Source organism: Cygnus atratus, chromosome 34, assembly GCF_013377495.2.
Source record: "Cygnus atratus isolate AKBS03 ecotype Queensland, Australia chromosome 34, CAtr_DNAZoo_HiC_assembly, whole genome shotgun sequence".
NCBI classification, from domain to species: domain Eukaryota; kingdom Metazoa; phylum Chordata; class Aves; order Anseriformes; family Anatidae; genus Cygnus; species Cygnus atratus.
In genome coordinates, this window is record NC_066395.1 from 511,897 (window position 1) to 531,668 (window position 19,772).

Consider the following 19,772-nt stretch of genomic DNA (forward strand, 5'->3'; position numbering starts at 1 on the left):
GCAGCAGAACTCACCCTTTAGCTGAGTTACTTATTGCACAGCACCCAGCATGAGAAACACGGAGGAGCAAATGCAGGTGCAGGGTGACAGGGCTTGGAGTATCAGAATAAAAAGGGGCTCACACTCTCATTGCCAATATAACCGTGGCTCTCCTTCAGGTCTGACAAGCTGTACTCCATCCCATGAGAATGGAGCAATGTTTTCTACGGTCTGCCTAAGTCCTGGCTGCAGATTCCTGTGGGAATTAGATTAGTCATGGCAAAAAAGCCTAAACAATTAATGCTTGAAACCTCTCAGGGAAGGAAGCCCCAAAAGTAATGTTCAGGAGTGGGGCAGAAGTGATTATATTATTTTTTTTCTCTGTTTCGTGAAGAGGACACATTTCACAATGGGACAAGAATACTTGATAGACTGTCTGAGAAATTCCAAAGGAAATGATAAAATAATTCCCCTCTTCACAAACATTTGCACCCATCCTTCAGAGATACAACAGCAATGGGCAGATTCCGATCACTTTGTCCAAGGGACTTTGCAGGGTGAATGTCTTGTTTTTTTAACTAGCACAAAAGTGCACACTCACGGGGAATTCCAGGGTCCAGTTCATCTTCCTGGTTTAGGACAGAGCTAGCTGAGGACTAGGAATGTTAATGCCTCTCTGGATAGACATTTTCATTGAAGAGGCAGTCCCCCCAGTTCAGATGGATCATATTAAATCACATTAACCCTGAAAAACTGTTCAGGCGGATGTCCTTCAGGGCTCATGGTGCTGTCTTGAGCAGTCCTAGTTCACTCATACCCAGTAACAAATGTGTGTGTGCATATTTGTGTGTTTTGTTTCATTTTGTTACCCTCAGAACACCTGAAATAAGGGCTCTAACTAAGTGATGCTGAGGCTGAGGCTGCGTGCCCTGGTTTGTTGCAGGACAGCCCGTAGGGCATTGGAGTGTATGGGTCTGGTAGGACAATCTTGCAGAATTACCCTGGGTGAACACTGCCAAGGGGACTGGAGGGGATAAACTGACGTGACAGAGGGGTGTACTGGTTTTGGCTGGGATAGAGTTAATTTTCATCTTCATAGTTCACAAGAAGCTATGTTTTCTATTTGTGTGTGGTGGTTTAACACTGGTAGGTAGCTAAGCACCACCATGCCATTCTCTTACTCGCCCTCCTCAGAAGGGGGAGAAAATACCAAAAAAATAAAATAAAAAATAAAGACTCATGGGTTGAGATAAAGACAGGGAGATCACTCGTACTCGTAGTACCATAACAGGCAAAACAGGCTCACCTTGTGTGAAATTAATGTAATTTATTGCCTATTGATAACAGACTGGAGCAGTGAGAACCAAAGGCAAATCAAAATCCTCCCATCTACCCTCTTCTATCTTCTCCTCCCAAGCAATGCAGAGGAATGGGGAATGCGGTCAGTCCATACTGCTTCGTTGATGATAATCCTTCATCCTCACTCTCTTCCCTTACTCCAGCATGGGGTCCCTCCCAGAGAAGTCCTTCCGGAACTGATCCAACATGAGCATCCCACAGACCGCGTGCAGTTCTTCCTATGGGGCACTGTTCTTTGGGAATGGGTGGCTCCAGTCCTCTTAGTTATGTTAGCACAGAAAAACTGTGTTGGAGCTATGGCCATGTCCTCAGACTGGTGAATGGCCATTACTGCTGTCCCTGTGCTGCCGCACTGAACAGGCTGGAACTCCAGTGTCAGCTTGAGGGACTGTGGCCTGTGCATGAATCTACATGGGAGCATGCACACCCCAAACGGTCTGCATCTGTGGATATGTCCACAGTGCAGAAGGTACATCCCTGAAGGGCTATGAGTCTCTGAGTCTCTGAGTCTGAGTCGATGAGTCTTTGAGTCTACTATGAGTCTACTACGAGTCTATGCATCTACTAACAATGAGTTAGTCTACAAATCTACAAGTCCACAAATCTACGAGTCTATGAGTCTTTGAGTCTATGAGTCTTTGAGTCTACGAGTCTACGAGTCTATGAGTCTATGAGTCTTTGAGTCTACGAGTCTATGAGTCTTTGAGTCTATGAGTCTTTGAGTCTATGAGTCTTTGAGTCTATGAGTCCGTGAATCTATGAATAAGGCCACAAAGGAGGAGGTGAGGTGACATGAAGTGACTGTGGCCATGGATAAGTGCACACTGCACCAAGTACACCGCTGAAGGAACTGTGCCTCATGGATAAGGCCACACCAGAGCAGGCACACCCCAAGGGGATGGAGGCCTCTTAATAAGCCAGCACCGGAGCAGGGGCAAAGGGAGGAGTTCATTGCAATGTTAAAACCTGTGGCCCTTTTGATTCTCTACCTCATCCAACTGCAGGGGAGTGAGTGTCTGTGTCGTGCTTTGCTTTCCACCAAGGTTAAACCACAACAGGTCTTTGTGGATGCATCAGGAGTGTTGCCAGCAGGGGAAGGAAATAAACTTTCCCCCTCAAGTCTAGTAAGACCTCGGTTGGAATGCTGTGTCCAGTGTTTGGCTCCCCGTTACAAAAGAGACATGGGACATACTGGAAAGAGTCCCAGGAAGCACCACAGAGATAATGACAGGACTGGAGCATCTCTCCTATGAGGAAAGGCTGAGAGAGCTGGAACTGCTTAGTGTAGAGAAGAAAAGGCTCAGGGAGATCTCATATAGAAATACCTGAAGGGAGGGTGCAAAGAGGATGGAGCCATGCTTTTTCCAGTGGTGCCCAGTGGCAGAACAAGATGCAGGAGGTTCCCTCTGAACATCAGAACATACTTTACTCTGTGGGTGACTGAGAACTGGCACGGGCTGTCCAGAGAGGTTGTGGAGTCTCCCTCCATGGAGATATTCAAAAGATGTCTGGACATGATCCTGGACAAGTGCATCTGGGTAGCCCTGCTTGCCCAGGGGGGTTGGACAAGATGACGCCCAGAGGCTCCTTTCAAGTTAAACCATTTTCTGACATATTTGCAGGGCCCCAGGGTGTCTCTCTTAAACCCAGCTCAAGAAAGTTATGGCTTTCCTGGATATCATATGTGGTATATCCCAGCTGTAGGCAATTGTGCTGGGCACCTGACAAAGCCCTAGACACCTTTCTTATGTGATTAAAATGAGACCCCATGGATTAAATAACGTTCATATGCGGGGATATGTACTTGTCTTAACTTAGTTTGCCCTAAGTATACACGTCTGGTCTAATTTTGGGTGGTCAAGGATATTCACTTTGGTCAAGGATACCCACTTTTTCACAAGGATATTTCACTTTTATTCACAGTGGTCAAAGAATTCCCTTTGAGAAACAGCCAAGAGCAGGTTGAGAGACTGTGGGTAAAAATTAAGGACCAGACCAACAAAGGACATCTTGTGGTTGGGGTCTACTACAGGCTGCCTGATCAAGAGGAGTCTGTCGATGAGGCATTCTTGTTCCAACTACAAGAAGCATCGCGCTCACAGGCTCCCATCCTCCTGGGGGATTTCAACCACCTGGATGTTTTCTGGGAAAGCCACATGTAAGCAATCCAGGAGACTCCTGGAGTGCACTGAGGACAAATTCCATGTCCAGGTATTAGGCAAACCAAGCAAAGGAGAAGCGTTAACGGACCAGGTGCTCACCAATGTGGAAGATCTCATTAAAGAGGTTAAGACTGGAGGAAGCCTGGGTTGCAGTGACCGTGCCGTGGTTGAGTTGGTGATCTCGAGGGATATGGGCCCTGCTAAGAGCAAAGTCAGGACCCTGAACTTGAGGAGAGCCAACTTCCAGCTGTTCAAAGAATTAGCGGGTGAGATCCCATGGGACATGGTCCTTAGGGACAGGATCTGATCAGAGCCGGCAACTCTTTGAGGGCATTTTCTTTGGAGCACAAGAGCTCTCTGTTCCCATATGCAATAAATCAAGCAGGGAAGGCAGGAAACGGGCACGGCTGAACAAGGACCTGCTGGTCAAACTTAGGCAAAAGGAGCAAATGCACAGACAGTGGAAACAGGGCCATGTACCCTGCAAGCAAAAAGCAAGTTTGGGACCTCCTGACACAACTTAGCAACTAGAAGTCTATGGGGCCTGAGAACATGCATCTCAGGGTCCTGAGGAAATTGGCTGATGTAGTCGCCAAGCCACTCTCCACCATATTTGAAAAGTCCTGGCAGTCAGATGAAGTCCCTGGTGACTGGAAAAAGGGAAACATCACTCCCGTTTTTAAAAAGGGAAGAAAGGAGGACCTAGGGAACTAGAAACCAGTGAGCCTCACCTCTGTGCCTGGCAAGATCATGAAACGAATCCTGAAGGCAATGTTAAGGCACACGCAGGACAAGGAGGTGATCCAGGACAGCCAGCATGGCTTCACCAAGGGTAAATCCTGCCTGACCAACCTGGTGGCCTTCTCTTATGGAGTGACTGCATCAGTTGACAAGGGAAGACTGACCAATGTCATCTACTTGGGCTTCAGTAAGGCCTTTGACACAGTCCCGCACAACATCCTAATCTCTAAATTGGAAAGATGTGGATTTGAAGGGTGGACCATCCGGTAGATAAGGAATTGGCTCAATGGCTGCACCCAGAGAGTAGTGGTCAATGGTTCTATGTCCAGGTGGAGGCCAGTGATGAGCGGTGTCCCTCAGGGGTCTGTCTTGGGACTGGTGTTTTCACTATTGACCTATTAAAGCAGGTCCAGAAGTGGGCCACAAAGATGATCAGAGGGCTGGAGCACCTCTCCTGTGAAGAGAAGCTGAGAGAGGTGGGGCTGTTTAGTCTAGAGAAGAGAAGGCTCCAGGTAGACCTTACTGCAGCCTTTCAATACTTAAAGGGGTCTTATAGAAAAGATGGAGAAAGACTCTTTACTCGAGTAGATAATGATAGGACAAGGGGGAAGGGTCATAAACTAAAAGATATAGATTAGACATTAGGAAGAAATTCTTACATCTAAGGGTAGTGAGGCACTGGAACAGGTTGCCCAGAGAAGCTGTGGATGCTCCATTCCTGGAGGTGTTCAAGGCCAGGTTAGATGGAGCCTTGGCCAACCTGATCCAGTGGGTGGCATCCCCACCTATGGCAGGGGGGTTGTAGATGATCTTCCAACCCAAGCCATTCTATGATTCTCTGATCTCTGGCCTACAGTCAATAATAAGGAAGGATGTAAGTATGCTCAGAGGGTTTCCATTACAGCTCACAAAAACTAGCAGTTATCCTAGAGTCACCTAGTGTTTGCATCTCCCCACGGAATAAAGACCGGGCTCAGAGCAGCAGCTCCCATGCAGGCACATGGGAGCTGCTGGACTGAACCAGGAGGAATCTCAGCTCCTGTGGGTGTCGGGGTGCACGGGGGGAGCTGAATCCTGCCTAGCCTGCAGGCCTCCAGCTCGAGAGGAGATGCCTGCATTGCATCAGCTAGTCACTGACCTGAACAAGGGCAACAAACAACCCCTCTCTGGCCTTTTTTTTTTTTTTCATGGGTGTCCAGAGGGAACGTGTACACTTTACAAAGCACGCTCTGGTAAGACAAACTATGCCACTGGAATCAGTCTCTGTTGTTTAGAGAAGGCCAAGTGGTGATTACTTCAGATGCTTCAAAGCATGGTCCCCAGAGGGACCCTGCTGTCGGCCCTGGAGCCCCAGGGACATGTGCAGGGAGCCCAGAGGGGCAGAACAAGGGAGGCCTTGGGCTGGTTCTGTGCTACTCCTGGGCAGGAGGGAGCTCCTGGCAAGTGTGGAGAGCCAGCTCTGCCCAGCAGCAGCTCCTCTGCACAGCGCAGCAGGGCTGGGGGCACTGCCTGCAGCTGGCACGGGGAGAGAAAGGAGGCAAGGAGAGCAGAGTAGCAGGATGGCCGAGCTCACGGCGTGGGAGGAATCTGCACGAGCCTGGACACGGTGAGTCTCCAGCAGCAGGGCAATGTGGATGAGGAGTCAGCCTGCCCAGGGAGCTGCGGGCAGAAGCTGTGGGGGGAAGGAGCCTGCCTTCATTTTTGTGTTCTTGTTGTAGGGCAGGCTATATGCTGAGGGTTGATGAGGACCTTTGTGTTGTCCGAGAGCCCTTGAGCAGCCCCTGTGGATCAGCATCCTTGTCATGGCCTCTTCATTACATTCTGCACAGCTAAAAGGGCGGCGATCGTACCTGCTCCTTGAGCTGCTCCCCTCTTCTCCCAGAACAGCCCAGTTCCTTTTTCAGCGTAACCTCTGAGTGCAGCATCTGAGGATGCTGCAAGCACCAAGCAGACGGGCACAAGGGTTAAAACTAAACTCTAAAACTCTTTGTAAATAGACAGATGTGCTGCACCTCTCCTCTGTGGAAGAAGGTGCTGTGAAGTAGACATGACCCATCAGGAGCCGATGGGCAGAGGTGCCCCCTCTGTACAGGACACTCAGCCAGCACAAACCAAGGAGATGCACAAAGATCCTCCTGGAAAGAAATGCAATGTGAGGGCTTAGGAATGAAGGGCGTTTTGCTCAGAGAAGCTTGTTGTAAATTTCTGTTGTTTTTCTACTTTGGCAGCGTCCACCAGCAGAGGATCAGATGTTCAACAGCAGCTCCATCACCGAGTTCCTCCTCCTGGCATTCGCAGACACGCGGGAGCTGCAGCTCCTGCACTTTGCGCTCTTCCTGGGCATCTACCTGGCTGCCCTCCTGGGCAATGGCCTCATCCTCACAGCCATAGCCTGTGACCACCGCCTCCACACCCCCATGTACTTCTTCCTCTTCAACCTCGCCCTCCTCGACATGGGCTGCATCTCCACCACTCTCCCCAAAGCCATGGCCAATGCCCTCTGGGACACCAGGGCCATCTCCTACTCAGGGTGTGCTGCCCAGGTCTTTTTGTTTGTCTTCTTTATTGGAACTGAATTTTCAGTTCTCACCATCATGGCCTATGACCGCTACGTTGCCATCTGCAAGCCCCTGCACTACGGGAGCCTCCTGGGCAGCAGAGCTTGTGCCCAGATGGCAGCAGCTGCCTGGAGCTGTGGTTTTCTCAATGCTGTCCTGCACACCGCTGATACACTTTCACTGCCCCTCTGCCGGGGCAATGCTGTGGACCAGTTCTTCTGCGAAATCCCCCAGATCCTCAAGCTCTCCTGCTCAGAGGCCTACCTCAGGGAAGTTGGGTTACTTACGGGTAGTATTTCTTTATTTTGGGGTTGTTTCACTTTCATCATGCTCTCCTACGTGCAAATCTTCAGGGCCGTGCTGAGGATGCCCTCTGAGCAGGGCCGGCACAAAGCCTTTTCCACGTGCCTCCCTCACCTGGGCGTGGTCTTCCTGTTTATCAGCACTGCCATCTTTGCCTACCTGAAGCCCCCTTCCAACTCCTCCCAATCCCTGGACCTGGTGCTGGCAGTTCTCTACTCGGTGGTGCCGCCAGCAGTGAACCCCCTCATCTACAGCATGAGGAACCAGGAGCTCAAGGATGCAGTGAGGAAACTGTTCGAGTACTTCCAGCATCAATAAGGTGCCCATCATTCTAACAGGCCACTCACCACAGACAGAAGAGACTCTAGAAACTTTGCATCCCTGATGCTGCCTTACTCACTAATTAGCTTTATTTGTAGGAATGTACGGGCTTGTATCACAGAATGAGGGTGAGATGACCGAGGCCTGAAGGATGTGTCGGAAGATCAGGTGAGGAACTCCTGCTGTGCGTGTGGCCTTGGGTGTGTAACCAACGACGGTGATAAAAAGAACGAGACCTGAGCACGTGCAAGAACTGGGTTCAACCAGCAAACACAGTGAGGAAGACTACCAGCGACCACCAGAAGACCCCGAAAGACCACCAGTAGAAATAAACAGGGACGTTTACATATTCTAAGGAGTTCCAGAAAGTAACAGTACCGATGCGTTAATTATTTTTTGGAAATCCAATGGATATGCATGCTCTGATTGCATATAACCTCTGTAGCTTGAACAACTCGGCGCGCACACCAGGTGGGGCAATCCCCTGTGGGCCCAGCAGCACAATTAATGAAATTTCTGCTTTCTTCTCCAAATTGAATCTTAGAGAGTTTCTTCGACCTGCTTTTACAATCTTACCAGCTGCTAAGTCCAGGCTGATCTTCCTGGGAGCAGCGTCGGTACTTTGATAACCCACCAACCGATGTGACCGGGAGCTTTGCTCCTTGCCATTGCCTCCATGTTCGTTTTGCCAGCTCTGTGCCTCGGTTTTGCTGATTGTTCCCCTTTCCTTTCTTATTTTTAGGCCAATCTTTTCTTCTTAACCCAAACGTTTGTTTTTTAACCCAATCTTTTCTTTTTAACCCAATCTTTTCTTATTTTTAACCCAATCAACACTCCCACATTCTGTCTCTTTCCTTATCAATCCGTACACGTGACCACCTCAGCCCTGAGAGGCTTTGTACTTACAAAGATGAGCTGCTCAGGAATTTAAAAGCCATGGGGGAGAAGGTAGAAATGAGAATCCTGAAAGAGGGAGACAAGGCACAGAAGAGGACTTGAGGTGAATAGGATCGGGTGCACGGGTGGTGGTTTCCTCCTTCCTTCCAGTGGCGGGGATCAATATTGAAAGGAACGGGCAGATCAATACGTGGCGCCGAGGCTGGTGCCACTGACAGAGTTTTGGGTTTCTTGGTCATGGGGAGGTCTACGTGACACTGAGCCTACTGACTCCTGATGGGGAGCACCTTTCTTTGAGAGATCTTTGCCCAGGAGTCAGCAGGGCTGATGGACAGGGCTTTAAACTAGATCTGAAGGGGGACAGGGACAAAACCAGGCCCAGCGGTGACAAGCTGTGGGACTGCATGACAATTTTTGAGGAACTGCATGATAATGAGGCCCTTCAGTCTTGGCTGCAGTGACAGTGAGATGGTGGAGTTCAGGATCTTAGAACCATAAAATCATAGAATATCCCGAGTTGGAAGGGACCCGTAAGGATTATCGAGTCCAACTCCTGTCACCACACGGGTCTACCCCAAAATTCAGACCATGTGACTAAGTGCACAGTCCAAACGCTTCTTAAACTCTGACAGGCTTGGTGCTGTGACTCCTTCCCTGGGGAGCCTGTTCCAGTGTGCGACCACTCTCTTGGTGAAGAACCTCTTCCTGATGTCCAGCCTGAACCTCCCCTGCCACAGCTTGACACCGTTCCCTCGGGTCATATCTCTGAAGAGAACAGATCGGTGCCTTCCCCTTCGCTCCCCCGCGTGAGGAAGCTGTAGGCCGCGATGAGGTCTCCCCTCAGCCTCCTCTTCTCCAGGCTGAACAGGCCCAGTGACCTCAGCCACTCCTCATACGTCTTCCCCTCTAGGCCCTTCCCTACCTTCGTTGCCCTCCTCTGGACACTCTCCAACAGTCTCACGTCCTTTTCATACTGTGGTGCACAGAACTGCCCCAGGTGGTGTTCTGGAGCCCCAGGGAGATGCTTGGGTTCTCCGCTCAGCTGTAGGAGTGCGGTGGGGACATTCTTGGGTTCTCCAGTGAGAGGCTTGGGTGCTCCAGGGAGGTGCTTCTGTGCTGCAGAGAGATGCTGGGGCGACTCATGGGAGAACTTTGGGTGCCTTCGTTGCCCAGAGAGGTGCTTGGGTCTTCCGAGGAGTTGATTGGGTTTTCTATTTAGGGGGCTGGGTTCTTCAAAGTAACGCTCGTGTGCCACTGGGCGATGTTTTAGTGCCTCAGGAGGCGATGGGTTCGTAGAGGAAATTTTCAGTGCTCCAATCACGCGCTTGAGGGCCGTGGGGAGGTGCACGTGTCCTCCGAAAAGAACCTTGGGCTCCCTGGGGAGAAAGAGCTGAAACGTGGTTGCTCCAGGCAAGTGCTTTTATGTCCTGGGGAGATGCAATTCTCCACGGAGAGATGCTCCGGCCCCCTTGGGAGATACTTCGTGGCTCGAGAGAGACGCTCAGAGATGTCGCCGCAGGGTACTGCGCCCTCGCGTCCTGCCCCAGAGTCACAGCGGGTTTTGCAGTGGTTTTTCCTTGCCGGGCAGCTGAACTCCGCCACAACCGCTCTCACTGCCCCTCCTCAGAGGAGGAGGGGAAGAAGAAAAGGAAAGAAACAGCTCACGGGTACGCGTAAGGATAATTTAGTGAAAGGAATACATAATTATTAAGGGAAAATTATTATTAATTATATAATTTTTAAAAAGGGAAAGGGGGAAAAGGGAAAAAAAAACAACGAGTAGAGGCTGTGTGGAAGCGCAGAGGAAAGAATTTACGCTCTACATCCCAAAAACGAGCGATGCTCGTTCGGGCATTCTGCAGGTCCGGGAGCCCTCCGGTGCCAAGATCCTGAACCGCAGCACCCTAAAATCGGGTGGAGGATTTGGAGATCGAGTCCCACCGTCACCGTGACCTCCCAAGGAGGGCGAGGTCTTCTGCACGACGAAGTCCCGATGGGTGAAGTCTTCTGCACGAGATCCCCACGGCAACTCGAGGAACGGAGGCTCTTGAACCACAGGGGGAGTGCTGGGAGAGGTGGAGCCCCGCCAAGAACGCAAGGTGGAGGAGCTCCAACGCCCAAGTCTTGGTCCCTCAAGGGTCCTCTTGCAGGATGGAGAGGAGGTCCTCTGGGTGCGGGGAGTCCTCTGCAGCATGGGGTGGAGGTTGTGTTGAGGCACCACGAAGGACCTGTCCCATGGCTCTGGTCATCTTGGTGGCTTGCGGTCACTTGGTGGCACGTGGTCACCTTGGTAGTTTGAGGGTCACCTTGGTGGCTCAGGATCACCTTGGTGGCTTGGAGCTCTCTCTTCAACTTGCGGTCACCTTGGTGGCTTGGAGCCATCTCATTACCTTGTGGTCACTTTGGTGGCACATGGTCACCTCAGTAGTTTGAGGGTCACCTTGGTGGCTCATGGTCAGCTTCACCTCTTGTGGTCACCTTGGTGGCTCAGAGTCATCTAGGTGACTTTGGGTAACCTTAATATCTTGAGGTCACCCTGGTGACTTGGGGTCACCTTGACATCTTGTGGTCACCTTGGTAGTTTGGGGGTCACCTTGGGGGCCTGGGTTCATCTCAGCATCGTGTGGTCACCTCGGTGGCTTGGGGCTAGCTCAGTATCTTGCGGTTGGGCCCAACTTGATGGCTTGGGGACACCTTGGTGGCTCACCATCATCTGGGTGGCTTGGGGTAACCTTGGTGGCTTGGGGGTCATCTCCTTGGCTGGAGTCATCTTGGTGGCTTGGGGGTAACCTTGGTGGCTCGGGGGTTACCTCCTTGACTTGGGGACACCTTGGTGGCTTGGGGTCAACTCCTTGGCTTGGGGTCACATCCTTTGTGTTACTTTGGAACCTTGGGGTCACCTCCTTTGCTTGAGGACACCTTGGTGGCACAGGGGTCACCTCCTTGGCTTGGGGTCACCTTGGTTCTTTGGGGTCACCTTCTTGGCTTTGGGTTTTGGTGACTCAGGGTCACCTGCTTTACTTGGGGACACCTCGGTGGCTCATGGGTCACCTTGTTGGCTTGGGGACACCTTGGTTGCTTGGGGTCATCTTGATGGCTCGGGGTCACCTCCTTTGTGTTACCTTGGAACCTTGGGGTCAACCCCTCGGCTTGGGGACACCTTGGTGGCTTGGGGCCACCTCCTTGTCTCAGGGGTCACCTTAGTGGCTTGGAGGTCACCTCCTTGGCTTGGGGACACCTTGGTTGCTCAGGGTCACCTCCTTGGTTTGGGGACACCTTAGTGGCCACCTTGGTGGCTTGGGATCACCTCCTTTGTATCACCTTGGAACCTTGGGGTCACCGCCTCAGTCTGGGGACACCTTGGTGGCTCGGGGTCACCTCCTTTGTGTTACCTTGGAACCTTGGGGTCACCCCCTCGGCTTGGGGACACCTTGGTGGCTTGGGGTCACCTCCTTGTCTCAGGGGTCACCTTGGTGGCCACCTTGGTGGCTTGGGGTCACCTCCTTGTCTCAGGAGTCACCTTGGTGGCTTGGGGTCATGTTAGTGCTTGTGGTCACCTCCTTGGCTCGGGGACATCTTGGTTGCTCGGGGTCACCTCCTTTGTATCACCTTGGAACCTTGGGGTCACCTCCTTGGCTTGGGGACACTTGGTGGCTTGGGGTCATCTTGGTGCTTGGGGACACCTTGGTGGCTCAGGGGTCACCTTAGTGGATTGGGGACACCTTGGTGGCTCAGGGTCACCTCCTTGGCTTGGGGACATCTTGGTTGCTCGGGGTCACCTCCTTGTCTCAGGGGTCACCTTGGTGGCCACCTTGGTGGCTTGGGGTCATCTTGGTGCTTGGGGTCACCTCCTTTGTATCACCTTGGAACCTTGAGGTCACCTCCTTGGCTTGGGGACACCTTGGTGGCTGGGGGTCATCTTGGTGCTTGGGGTCATCTTCGTGCTTGGGGTCACCTCCTTGGCTTGGGGGACACTGTGGTGGCACAGGGGTCACCGTGGTGGCTTGGGAACACCTTGGTGGCTCAGGGTCATCTCCTCAACTTGGGGATACCTTGGTGGCTCAGGGACATCTTGGTGACTCGGGGGTCACCTCCTTGTCTCAGGGACACCTTTGTGGCTCAGGGACACCTTGGTGGCTTGAAGTCACCTCGGTGGCTTGGAGTCACCTCCTTGGCCTGAGGACACCTTCATGGCTCAGGGGTCACCTCCTTTGTGTTACCTTGGAACCTTGGGGTCACCCCCTGGGCTTGGGGACACCTTGGTGGCTTGGGGCCACCTCCTTGTCTCAGGGGTCACCTTAGTGGTTTGGGGACACCTTGGTGGCTTGGGGCCACCTCCTTGGCAGCTCAGGGGTCACCTCCTCGGCTTGGGGACACCTTGGTGGCTCAAGGGTCACCTGAGTGGACTGGGGACACCTTGGTGGCTCAGGGTCACCTCCTTGGCTTGGGGACACCTTAGTGGCCACCTTGGTGGCTCAGGGTCACCTCCTTTGTGTCACCTTGGAACCTTGGGGTCACCTCCTCAGCTTGGGGGACACCTTGGTGGCTGAGGGGCCACCTCCTGAGCTTGGGGACACCTTGCTCTTGGGTGGGTGGCACGAGGTCACCTTGAGAAGGAGGACACCCGGAAGCCCCGCCCCCCACTCCCACCTGGCCAATCGCCTTGTCTCGCCTCCAGGAGCCCCTCCCCCCGCCGTGGCACCCCCGCGTGGCCGCTGTCCCCCAGGTGTCCCCCAGCCCCTGTGTCCCCGCTCACCTGCGCCACCGAGAAGCCGGGCACCGCCGCCAGGTCCTCCGCCTGCGGGGACAGGGGCACCCGTGGGGACAGGGGCACCCGTGGGTGGCCCTGGGGACAGCACGGGGTGGGGGGTGGCAGGGACACTGGGTGCCCCGGTGGGTTGGCACAGGGTGACGTGGGGCGTGCCAGGGGACACCCAGGGGTGACACGGTGACATGGGACACGCCAGGGGGCACCCAGGGGGGGCGTGGGACACACGTGGGGACACTGGGAGGTGACACAGTGACATGGGTCATACCGGGGACACCTGGGGGTGGCACAGGGTGACAAGGGACATGCCCAGGGACACCCAGGGGTGGCGTGGGACACACATGGGGACACTGGGAGGTGACACAGTGACGTGGGACACGCCAGGGGACACCCAGGGGTGGCACAGGGTGACACCAGTTGACACGGGACACACCGGGGGTGACACAAGGCGACCCGGGGAGGTGACAAGAAGACACAGGGGGTGACAACAGGGAGGGGGGGAGGTGACACCGGGGAGGTGACAGGCACTGACCGTGCGGAAGGGGCCGTGCTCCTGGCGCCAGGCGTGGATGCGCCCCCCCCGGCGGGGCCCCAGCCCCCGCAGCTGCGCCGGGTCCCTCCCGTTGAGCGCCCGCAGGACATGGGCCCGGACCCCCGCCTCCAGCCGGGGGGCGGCCACCGCCTCCCACTGGCGACAGCCCTGGGGACAGCAGGGGACACTTAGGGGGGGGGGGGGGGGCACAAATGGACCCCCCCCTGTGTGTGTCACCCCCCCCCCAGGGACCCACCTTCTGCCGCCGCCGCAGCACCACCAGGGAGGCCGGGGAGGGGGCGCCTGTGGGACAAAGTGTCATGGGGGGGGGACATTTGGGGATGGGGGGGGAGGGGACACTTTTGGGGGGGACCTTACCTGGAGGAGGAGGAGGCGGAGGAGGAGGGGAGGGGGGTGGGCGTCACTTCTTCAGCCTCTGGGGGGGGTGGGGGGGGGGGAGCACCCATGGGTGCCCCCCCCACCGGTGGGGTGCTGGTGTTGTCACCCCCCCGTGTCCCCATCCCCTCCCCGTGTCACCTGCAGTGTGTTCTCAGCGTCCTCCAGCCAGCGCTGCAGGGCCTGGTCCTCCGGGGGGGGCGACCTGGGGGGGGGGACGGGGACAGGGAAGAGAGTGTCACAGGGGGACCGTGCCACCCCCCATGTCCACTCCCCCCCCCCCCCATGTCCCCAAATCCCTACCTGGGCTCTGGGGTGTTGCTGGCAACGGTGGCATCTGAGGAGGCGGGGGGTGTCAGGGGGTCCCAAATAGCCCCCAAATAGGGATATGGAAGATTTGGGGGGGTATGGGGGGATATGGGGGGCTTGGAGGAGGTATATGGGGTTTTTCGGGGGGGATATGGGGGTTGGGGGGGTTGGGGAGGGATATAGGGCAGATTTTGGGGGGTTTTGGGGGAGGAATATGGGGATTTGGGGGTTTTGGGGGGGATATGGGGGCCTTGGGGGGTATAGGGGGATTTGGAGGGTATGTGTGGGGTTTGGGGAGGTTGGGGGGATATAGGAGGGATTTGGGGGGGATATGCGGGGACTTGGGGGGGGTATACCGGGATTTGGGGGGGGGCATTGGGGGGGATATAGGTGGTTTGGTGGGGCATATGGGGGGATTTGAGGGGGCTATGAGAGGTTTGGGGGCAGATATGGGGCCGTATGGGGGGGATATGGGAGTTTTGGGGGGGGTAATGGGGGGAGATATGGAGGGATGTGGAGGTTTGGGAGGGAATATGGGGGATATGGGTGGGATATAGGAGGATTTGGGTGGGGATGTGGGGGGGAAATGGGGATTTGGGGGCAGATATGGAGCATTATGGGGGGGAATATGGGGAGTTCGGGGTGCATGGGGGGATTTGTGGAGGATATGGGGGTTTTGGGGGGAATATGGGGGGGATGTGGGGAGGAAATGGGGATTTGGGGGCTGATATGGGGCATTATGGGGGGGGTATGGGGATTTTGGCAGGGATATGGGGGGAAATGGGGCCGTATGGGGGGGCATGGGGATTTGGGAGGAGGATATGGGGATTTTGGGGGGGGTTACATGGGATAAATTGGCATTGGGGGGGGATATGGCGGCATATGGGGGATTTTGGGGGGGGATAAGGGGTCTTGGGGGGGATATGGGAGGTTGGGGGTGTCTAGGGGGGACTTTGGGGGGGGTATGGGGGGTTACAGGGGGGAATGGGCATTTGGGGATTTTGGGGGGGGGTATGGGGGTTTTGGGGGATTCTGGGGGGGGATATAGGGGCGTATGGGGGGGCTCCAGGGGGGAAATGGGGATTTTGGGGGGGATATGGGGATTTGGGGGGGTATATGGGGATTTGGGGTAGGATAAGGGGGGATTTAGGGTAGGATAAGGGGGGATTTGGGGTTTTCAGGGGTTTTGGGGGGGATATGGAGGGGTTACAGGAAGAAAATGGGCATTGGGGGGGGATATGGGGATTTGGGGAGGGGAATGGGGTGGGAAGAGGGGTTTGGGGGCAGATATGGTGGGGTATGGGGGATCTGGGGGGGATATGGGGGAAGTAAGGTGGATTTGTGGGGATTATGGGGGGATTTGGAGAGAGTTGAGGGGGATATGTTTTTTTTTGGGGGGGTATGGGGGGTTACAGGGGGGAAATGTGCATTGTGGAGGCATATGGGGGTTTGGGGGAAGTCTGAGGGGTTTCGGGGGTTATCGGGGATTTCGGGGTTTGGGGGCATTGTGGGGCATTCTGGGGTGTTTGGAGAGGATATGGGGGGATTTGAAGGACTATATGGGGGTTGGAGGGGTAAGAGGGGGGTTTCGGGGGGATTTGGGGGATGTATGGGGGGAGTATAGGGGGATTTGGGGGTCTGGAGGGCATATAGGGGGAAATCGGGATTTTGGGGAGGGATATGGGGGCTGTATGGGGGGCATATGGGGATTTGTGGGGGGGATGTGGGGGTTTGGAGCAGGGATGTGGGGGCTATACGGGGGATTTGGGGGGGTATAGGGGGGATTTGGGAGTTTTGGGGGAGGATATGGGGGTCTTGGGGGGAATATGGGTATTTGGTGTTTTGGGGGGGGAATATGGGGGAGTTTGGGGGAGGTTGGGGGGATATAGGCGGGATTTGGGAGGATATGGGGGGGGATATGGGGGATTGGGGGGGTATAGGGGGGATATGGGAAGATTTAGGGGGGTATGTGGGGATACAGGGGGCTTGGAGGGGCTATACGGGGTTTTTCGGAGGGGATATGGGGGTTGGGGGGAATATAGTGTAGATTTGGGGGGCATAGGGGGGGATATGGGGGTATTTGGGGGGTTGGGGAGGGATATAGAGCGGATTTGGGGGGGTATGGGGGGCTTTTGGGAAAGGAATATGGGGATTTGGGGGTTTTGGGGGAGGATATGGGGGCCTTGGGGGGATTTGGGGGGTATGGGGGGGATATGTGGGGTTTGGGGAGGTTGGGGGGATATCGGGGGGATGTGGAGGGGGGGATATCGGGGATTTGGGGGCAGATATGGGGCTGTATGGGGGGCAGATATGGGGCTGTATGGGGGGCAGATATGGGGATTTGGAGGGAATATGGTGGGGAATTTGGGGAAGTATGGGGGGGAAATGGGGATTTGGGGGCAAATATGGGGCATTGGGGGGGGTATGGAGATTTTGGGGGTGATATGGGGGGGAAATGGGGATTTGGGGGCAGATATGGGGCCGTATGGGGGAGTATGGGGATTTTGGGGGGAGAAATGGGGATGGATATGGGCATTGGGGGCAGATATGGGGATTTTGAGGATGTGTTTTTTTGGGGGGGATACGGGGATTAAGTGGGAGTATGGGGATTTGTTCGGGGGTATGCGGATTTGGGGGGGGTGCGTAAGTGGGGGATATGGGGGTCTGGGGCGGGATCTGTCTATGGGGGAGGGCAGATCTGGAGACCTGGGGGGGGACCTGGGGGGACAGGTTGATAAATGTGGGGACACCAGTGTGTGTGTGGCGGGGACGTGAACAAAGGGAGGGGACACGGGGTGATTTGGGGGGGGGGGGGGGAAGCAGGGCCCAACGCACCTCCTCACAGTACACCTCCATGCAGGCCACGGTGACGCGGCGGCTGTCCCCGACGGCCTCCAGCACGTTCTCGAGAGCGCGCTGCACCAAGCCGGGCTCCCCCTCGCTGCCCAGCATGGTGTGCGTCTTTCCTGCGGGGGTGGTGGGCACCAGCACCGTGTCACCCCCCCAGGAGGGTCACCACGGTGTCAGGGACACTTGGCGGGGGGGGTGACAATGCTCACCGGAGCCGCTGGGCCCATAGGCGAGGACGGTGACATCGCGGCCAGCCAGGAGGTGGGACAGCAGCGGGCGGACGGAGCCCTCGTAGACGGTGGCGGTGGAGCTGGCGGCACCGTAGATGGCATCGAAGCTGAGGAAGAAGGCGTTAGGAAGGGGGTAGGGGGCACCCATGGGTGCCGCCCGCCTTCCCCCGGGGCTCACCGGTAGCGGGAGGGGGTGCTGGGGGGCTCCTCACGCAGCTCCAGGGTGTGCGAGTCAAGGGGGAGCAGGCAGGGCTCCTCGCCGGGGGGGCCAGGGCGCAGGCAGACGCAGACCTGCACCCGGCGGGGGGGCGCTGGGGGGGCACCGGCACCCGTTGGGGTGGTCCCGGCTGGACAACGAGTCCTCACATCCCCCTGTCACCTCAGGAAATGTCACCCCACAGCCCCCCTTTCCCCTCACAGCCCCTCATCCACCTACAAAATGTCCCCCCCACACACCATTCCCCTCAGGATTTGTCCCCTCACAGCCCCTTGACACCCCCAAAATGTCCCCTCACAGCCCCCGTCCCCTCACAGCCCCTCGCCCCCTCATGAGGTGTCCCCTCAGCACTTTTGTCTCCTCATGAAGTGTCTCCTGACGGCTGCTGTCCCCTCATGAAGTGTCCCCTCAGCCCTTTTCTCCCCTCACAGTTCCTCATCCCCTCACAAAACGTCCCCCCACAGCCCCTCTCCCCTGACAGCCCCTTGTCCCCTCACAAAATGCCCCCCTAACAGCCTCCGGTCCCCTGACAGCCCCTCGTCCCCTCACAAAACGTCCCCTCACAGCCCCTCTCCCTTCACCGAACGACCCCTCAGCCATTTCCCCCCTCACAATCCCTCATCCTCTCACCGCCAGAATCCCCTACAGCCTCGCACCCCCTCCCCAGAACCTCCCTGAACTCCCCCGGCCGCCCAGATCCCCCCCAATTCCCCCCCCCCGGCGCCCTCAGCCTCCCCGTACCGGCCGCAACCTCTGCCGCCATCGCTCCCGCCCGACCGTTTGAAACCGCGCGGCGGCAGCCAATGGGAGGCGAGGAGGTGCGCATGCGCAGTGCGGGCAGCCCGGCGGGGCAGGGCGAAATGGCGGCGGTTGCTTGGCAACGCGGGGAGGGGAGGGGACAAAATGGCGGCGGTTGCCTGACAACGGTGGATGGGAGGGGACAAAATGGCGGCGGTTGCCTGGCAACGGAGGGAAAAGAGGCAGGAACGGCGGTGGCGGCGGCGGTTGCCTGGCAACGGGGGCGGGGCGAAGCCAAACGCGCCCAGTTCGTACTGGGAGTGGGCCCGGTTTCTTCTGGGACAGTTCCCAGTTTGTGCTAGGGTGGGGCTGGGGATCCCAGTTTGTACTGGGATGGGGCTGGGAGTCCCAGTTTGTACTGGGGCTGAGTCCAGTCTGAGCTTGGATGAGGCTGGGGATCCCAGTTTGTAGTGAGAATGGGCCCAGTTTGTACTGGGACGGGGCTGGGGGGCCCAGTTCGTACTGGGAATGGACCCAGTTTGTACTGGGAAGGGCCCAATTCATACTGGAAAGGGGCGGAGGGTCCCAATTCATACTGGGAAGGGGCTGGGGGTCCCAGTTTGTACTGGGGCTGAGCCCAGTTTGAGCTGGGATGAGGCTGAGGGTTCCAGTTTGTACTGGGACATTGCCCAGTTTATACTGGGATGGGTCTGGTGGTCCCAGTTTGTGCTGGGAATGGGGATGGGGATCCTCTTTCATACTTGGTCTGGGCCCAGTTCATACTGGGAAAGGGCTGGGGGTCCCAGTTTGTACTGGGAGTGGGTCTGGAGATCCCAGTTTGTACTGGGAATGGGCACAGTTTGAGCTGAGATGGGGCTGGGGATCCAAGTTTGTGCTGGGATGGGGCTGAGGGTCCCAGTTTGTACTGGGAATGGGCCCAGTTCATACTGGGATGGAGCTGGGGGTCCCAGTTCGTACTGGGAAGGATCCCAGTTCATTCTGGGAAAGGGCTGGGGGTCCCAGTTTGTACTGGGAAGTGTCCCAGTTTGTACTGGGATGGGGCTGGGGGTCCCAGTTCATACTGGGAATGGCCCCAGTTCGTACTGGGACGGGGCCCAATTCCCGACCTCCCGGCGGGTAGTGACCTCAGAGGTGTGACATCACCAGTGGGGTGGTGATGTCATCATCAGGGCAGTGACATCAACAGGGCGGTGACATCATCGGGTGTTGACGTCATGATCCCCCCCCACCCTGTGTCCCCAAGGAGGAGCCGGGCCATCCCCAAAGTCCTTTAATGCAGCGACCGGGACAGCGCGGGGGCACCCTGTGGGCACCCATGGGTGGGGGGGACCCCCCTGAGACCCCCAGAGGGACTTCAGGGTGCCCCTGAGGACCCCAGGACCCCCTTGGGA

The 19,772-nt window shown here is 56.1% G+C and overlaps 2 protein-coding genes across 2 annotated transcripts; one reads left to right on the top strand and one right to left on the bottom strand.

Moving 5' to 3' along the window:
- The first annotated feature begins 6,375 nt into the window (after positions 1-6,375).
- On the top strand, positions 6,376-7,465 carry LOC118260980 (olfactory receptor 14C36-like). Its single transcript, XM_050716109.1, has one exon. The coding sequence runs from the start codon at positions 6,491-6,493 to the stop codon at positions 7,418-7,420; it is 930 nt and encodes a 309-aa protein (XP_050572066.1). The 5' UTR covers positions 6,376-6,490; the 3' UTR covers positions 7,421-7,465.
- Positions 7,466-7,498: 33 nt separating this feature from the next.
- LOC118260991 (kinesin-like protein KIF22-B) lies at positions 7,499-18,385 on the bottom strand. Its single transcript, XM_035571600.2, has 10 exons — positions 18,364-18,385; positions 17,584-17,716; positions 17,385-17,512; positions 17,161-17,291; positions 14,320-14,353; positions 14,158-14,221; positions 13,877-13,923; positions 13,621-13,788; positions 13,077-13,118; positions 7,499-12,294 (listed from the first exon to the last, which is right to left on the bottom strand). Exons 1-10 carry the CDS (start codon positions 18,383-18,385, stop codon positions 12,272-12,274), a joined length of 792 nt encoding a protein of 263 aa, XP_035427493.1. The 3' UTR covers positions 7,499-12,271.
- Positions 18,386-19,772: the final 1,387 nt, after the last annotated feature.

What these genes read in the sequence shown, in the direction of transcription:
- LOC118260980 (XM_050716109.1), top strand. Translation starts at nt 6,491, where the DNA reads ATGTTCAACAGCAGCTCCATCACCGAGTTCCTCCTCCTGGCATTCGCA.
- LOC118260991 (XM_035571600.2), bottom strand. Translation starts at nt 18,385, where the DNA reads ATGGCGGCAGAGGTTGCGGCCG. An exon ending in GGCGGCAGAGGTTGCGGCCG is followed by an intron (nt 17,717 to 18,363) that starts GTACGGGGAGGC and finishes GTGCCCCCCCAG; the next exon opens with CGCCCCCCCGCCGGGTGCAG. An exon ending in CTATGGGCCCAGCGGCTCCG is followed by an intron (nt 17,292 to 17,384) that starts GTGAGCATTGTC and finishes CCACCCCCGCAG; the next exon opens with GAAAGACGCACACCATGCTG.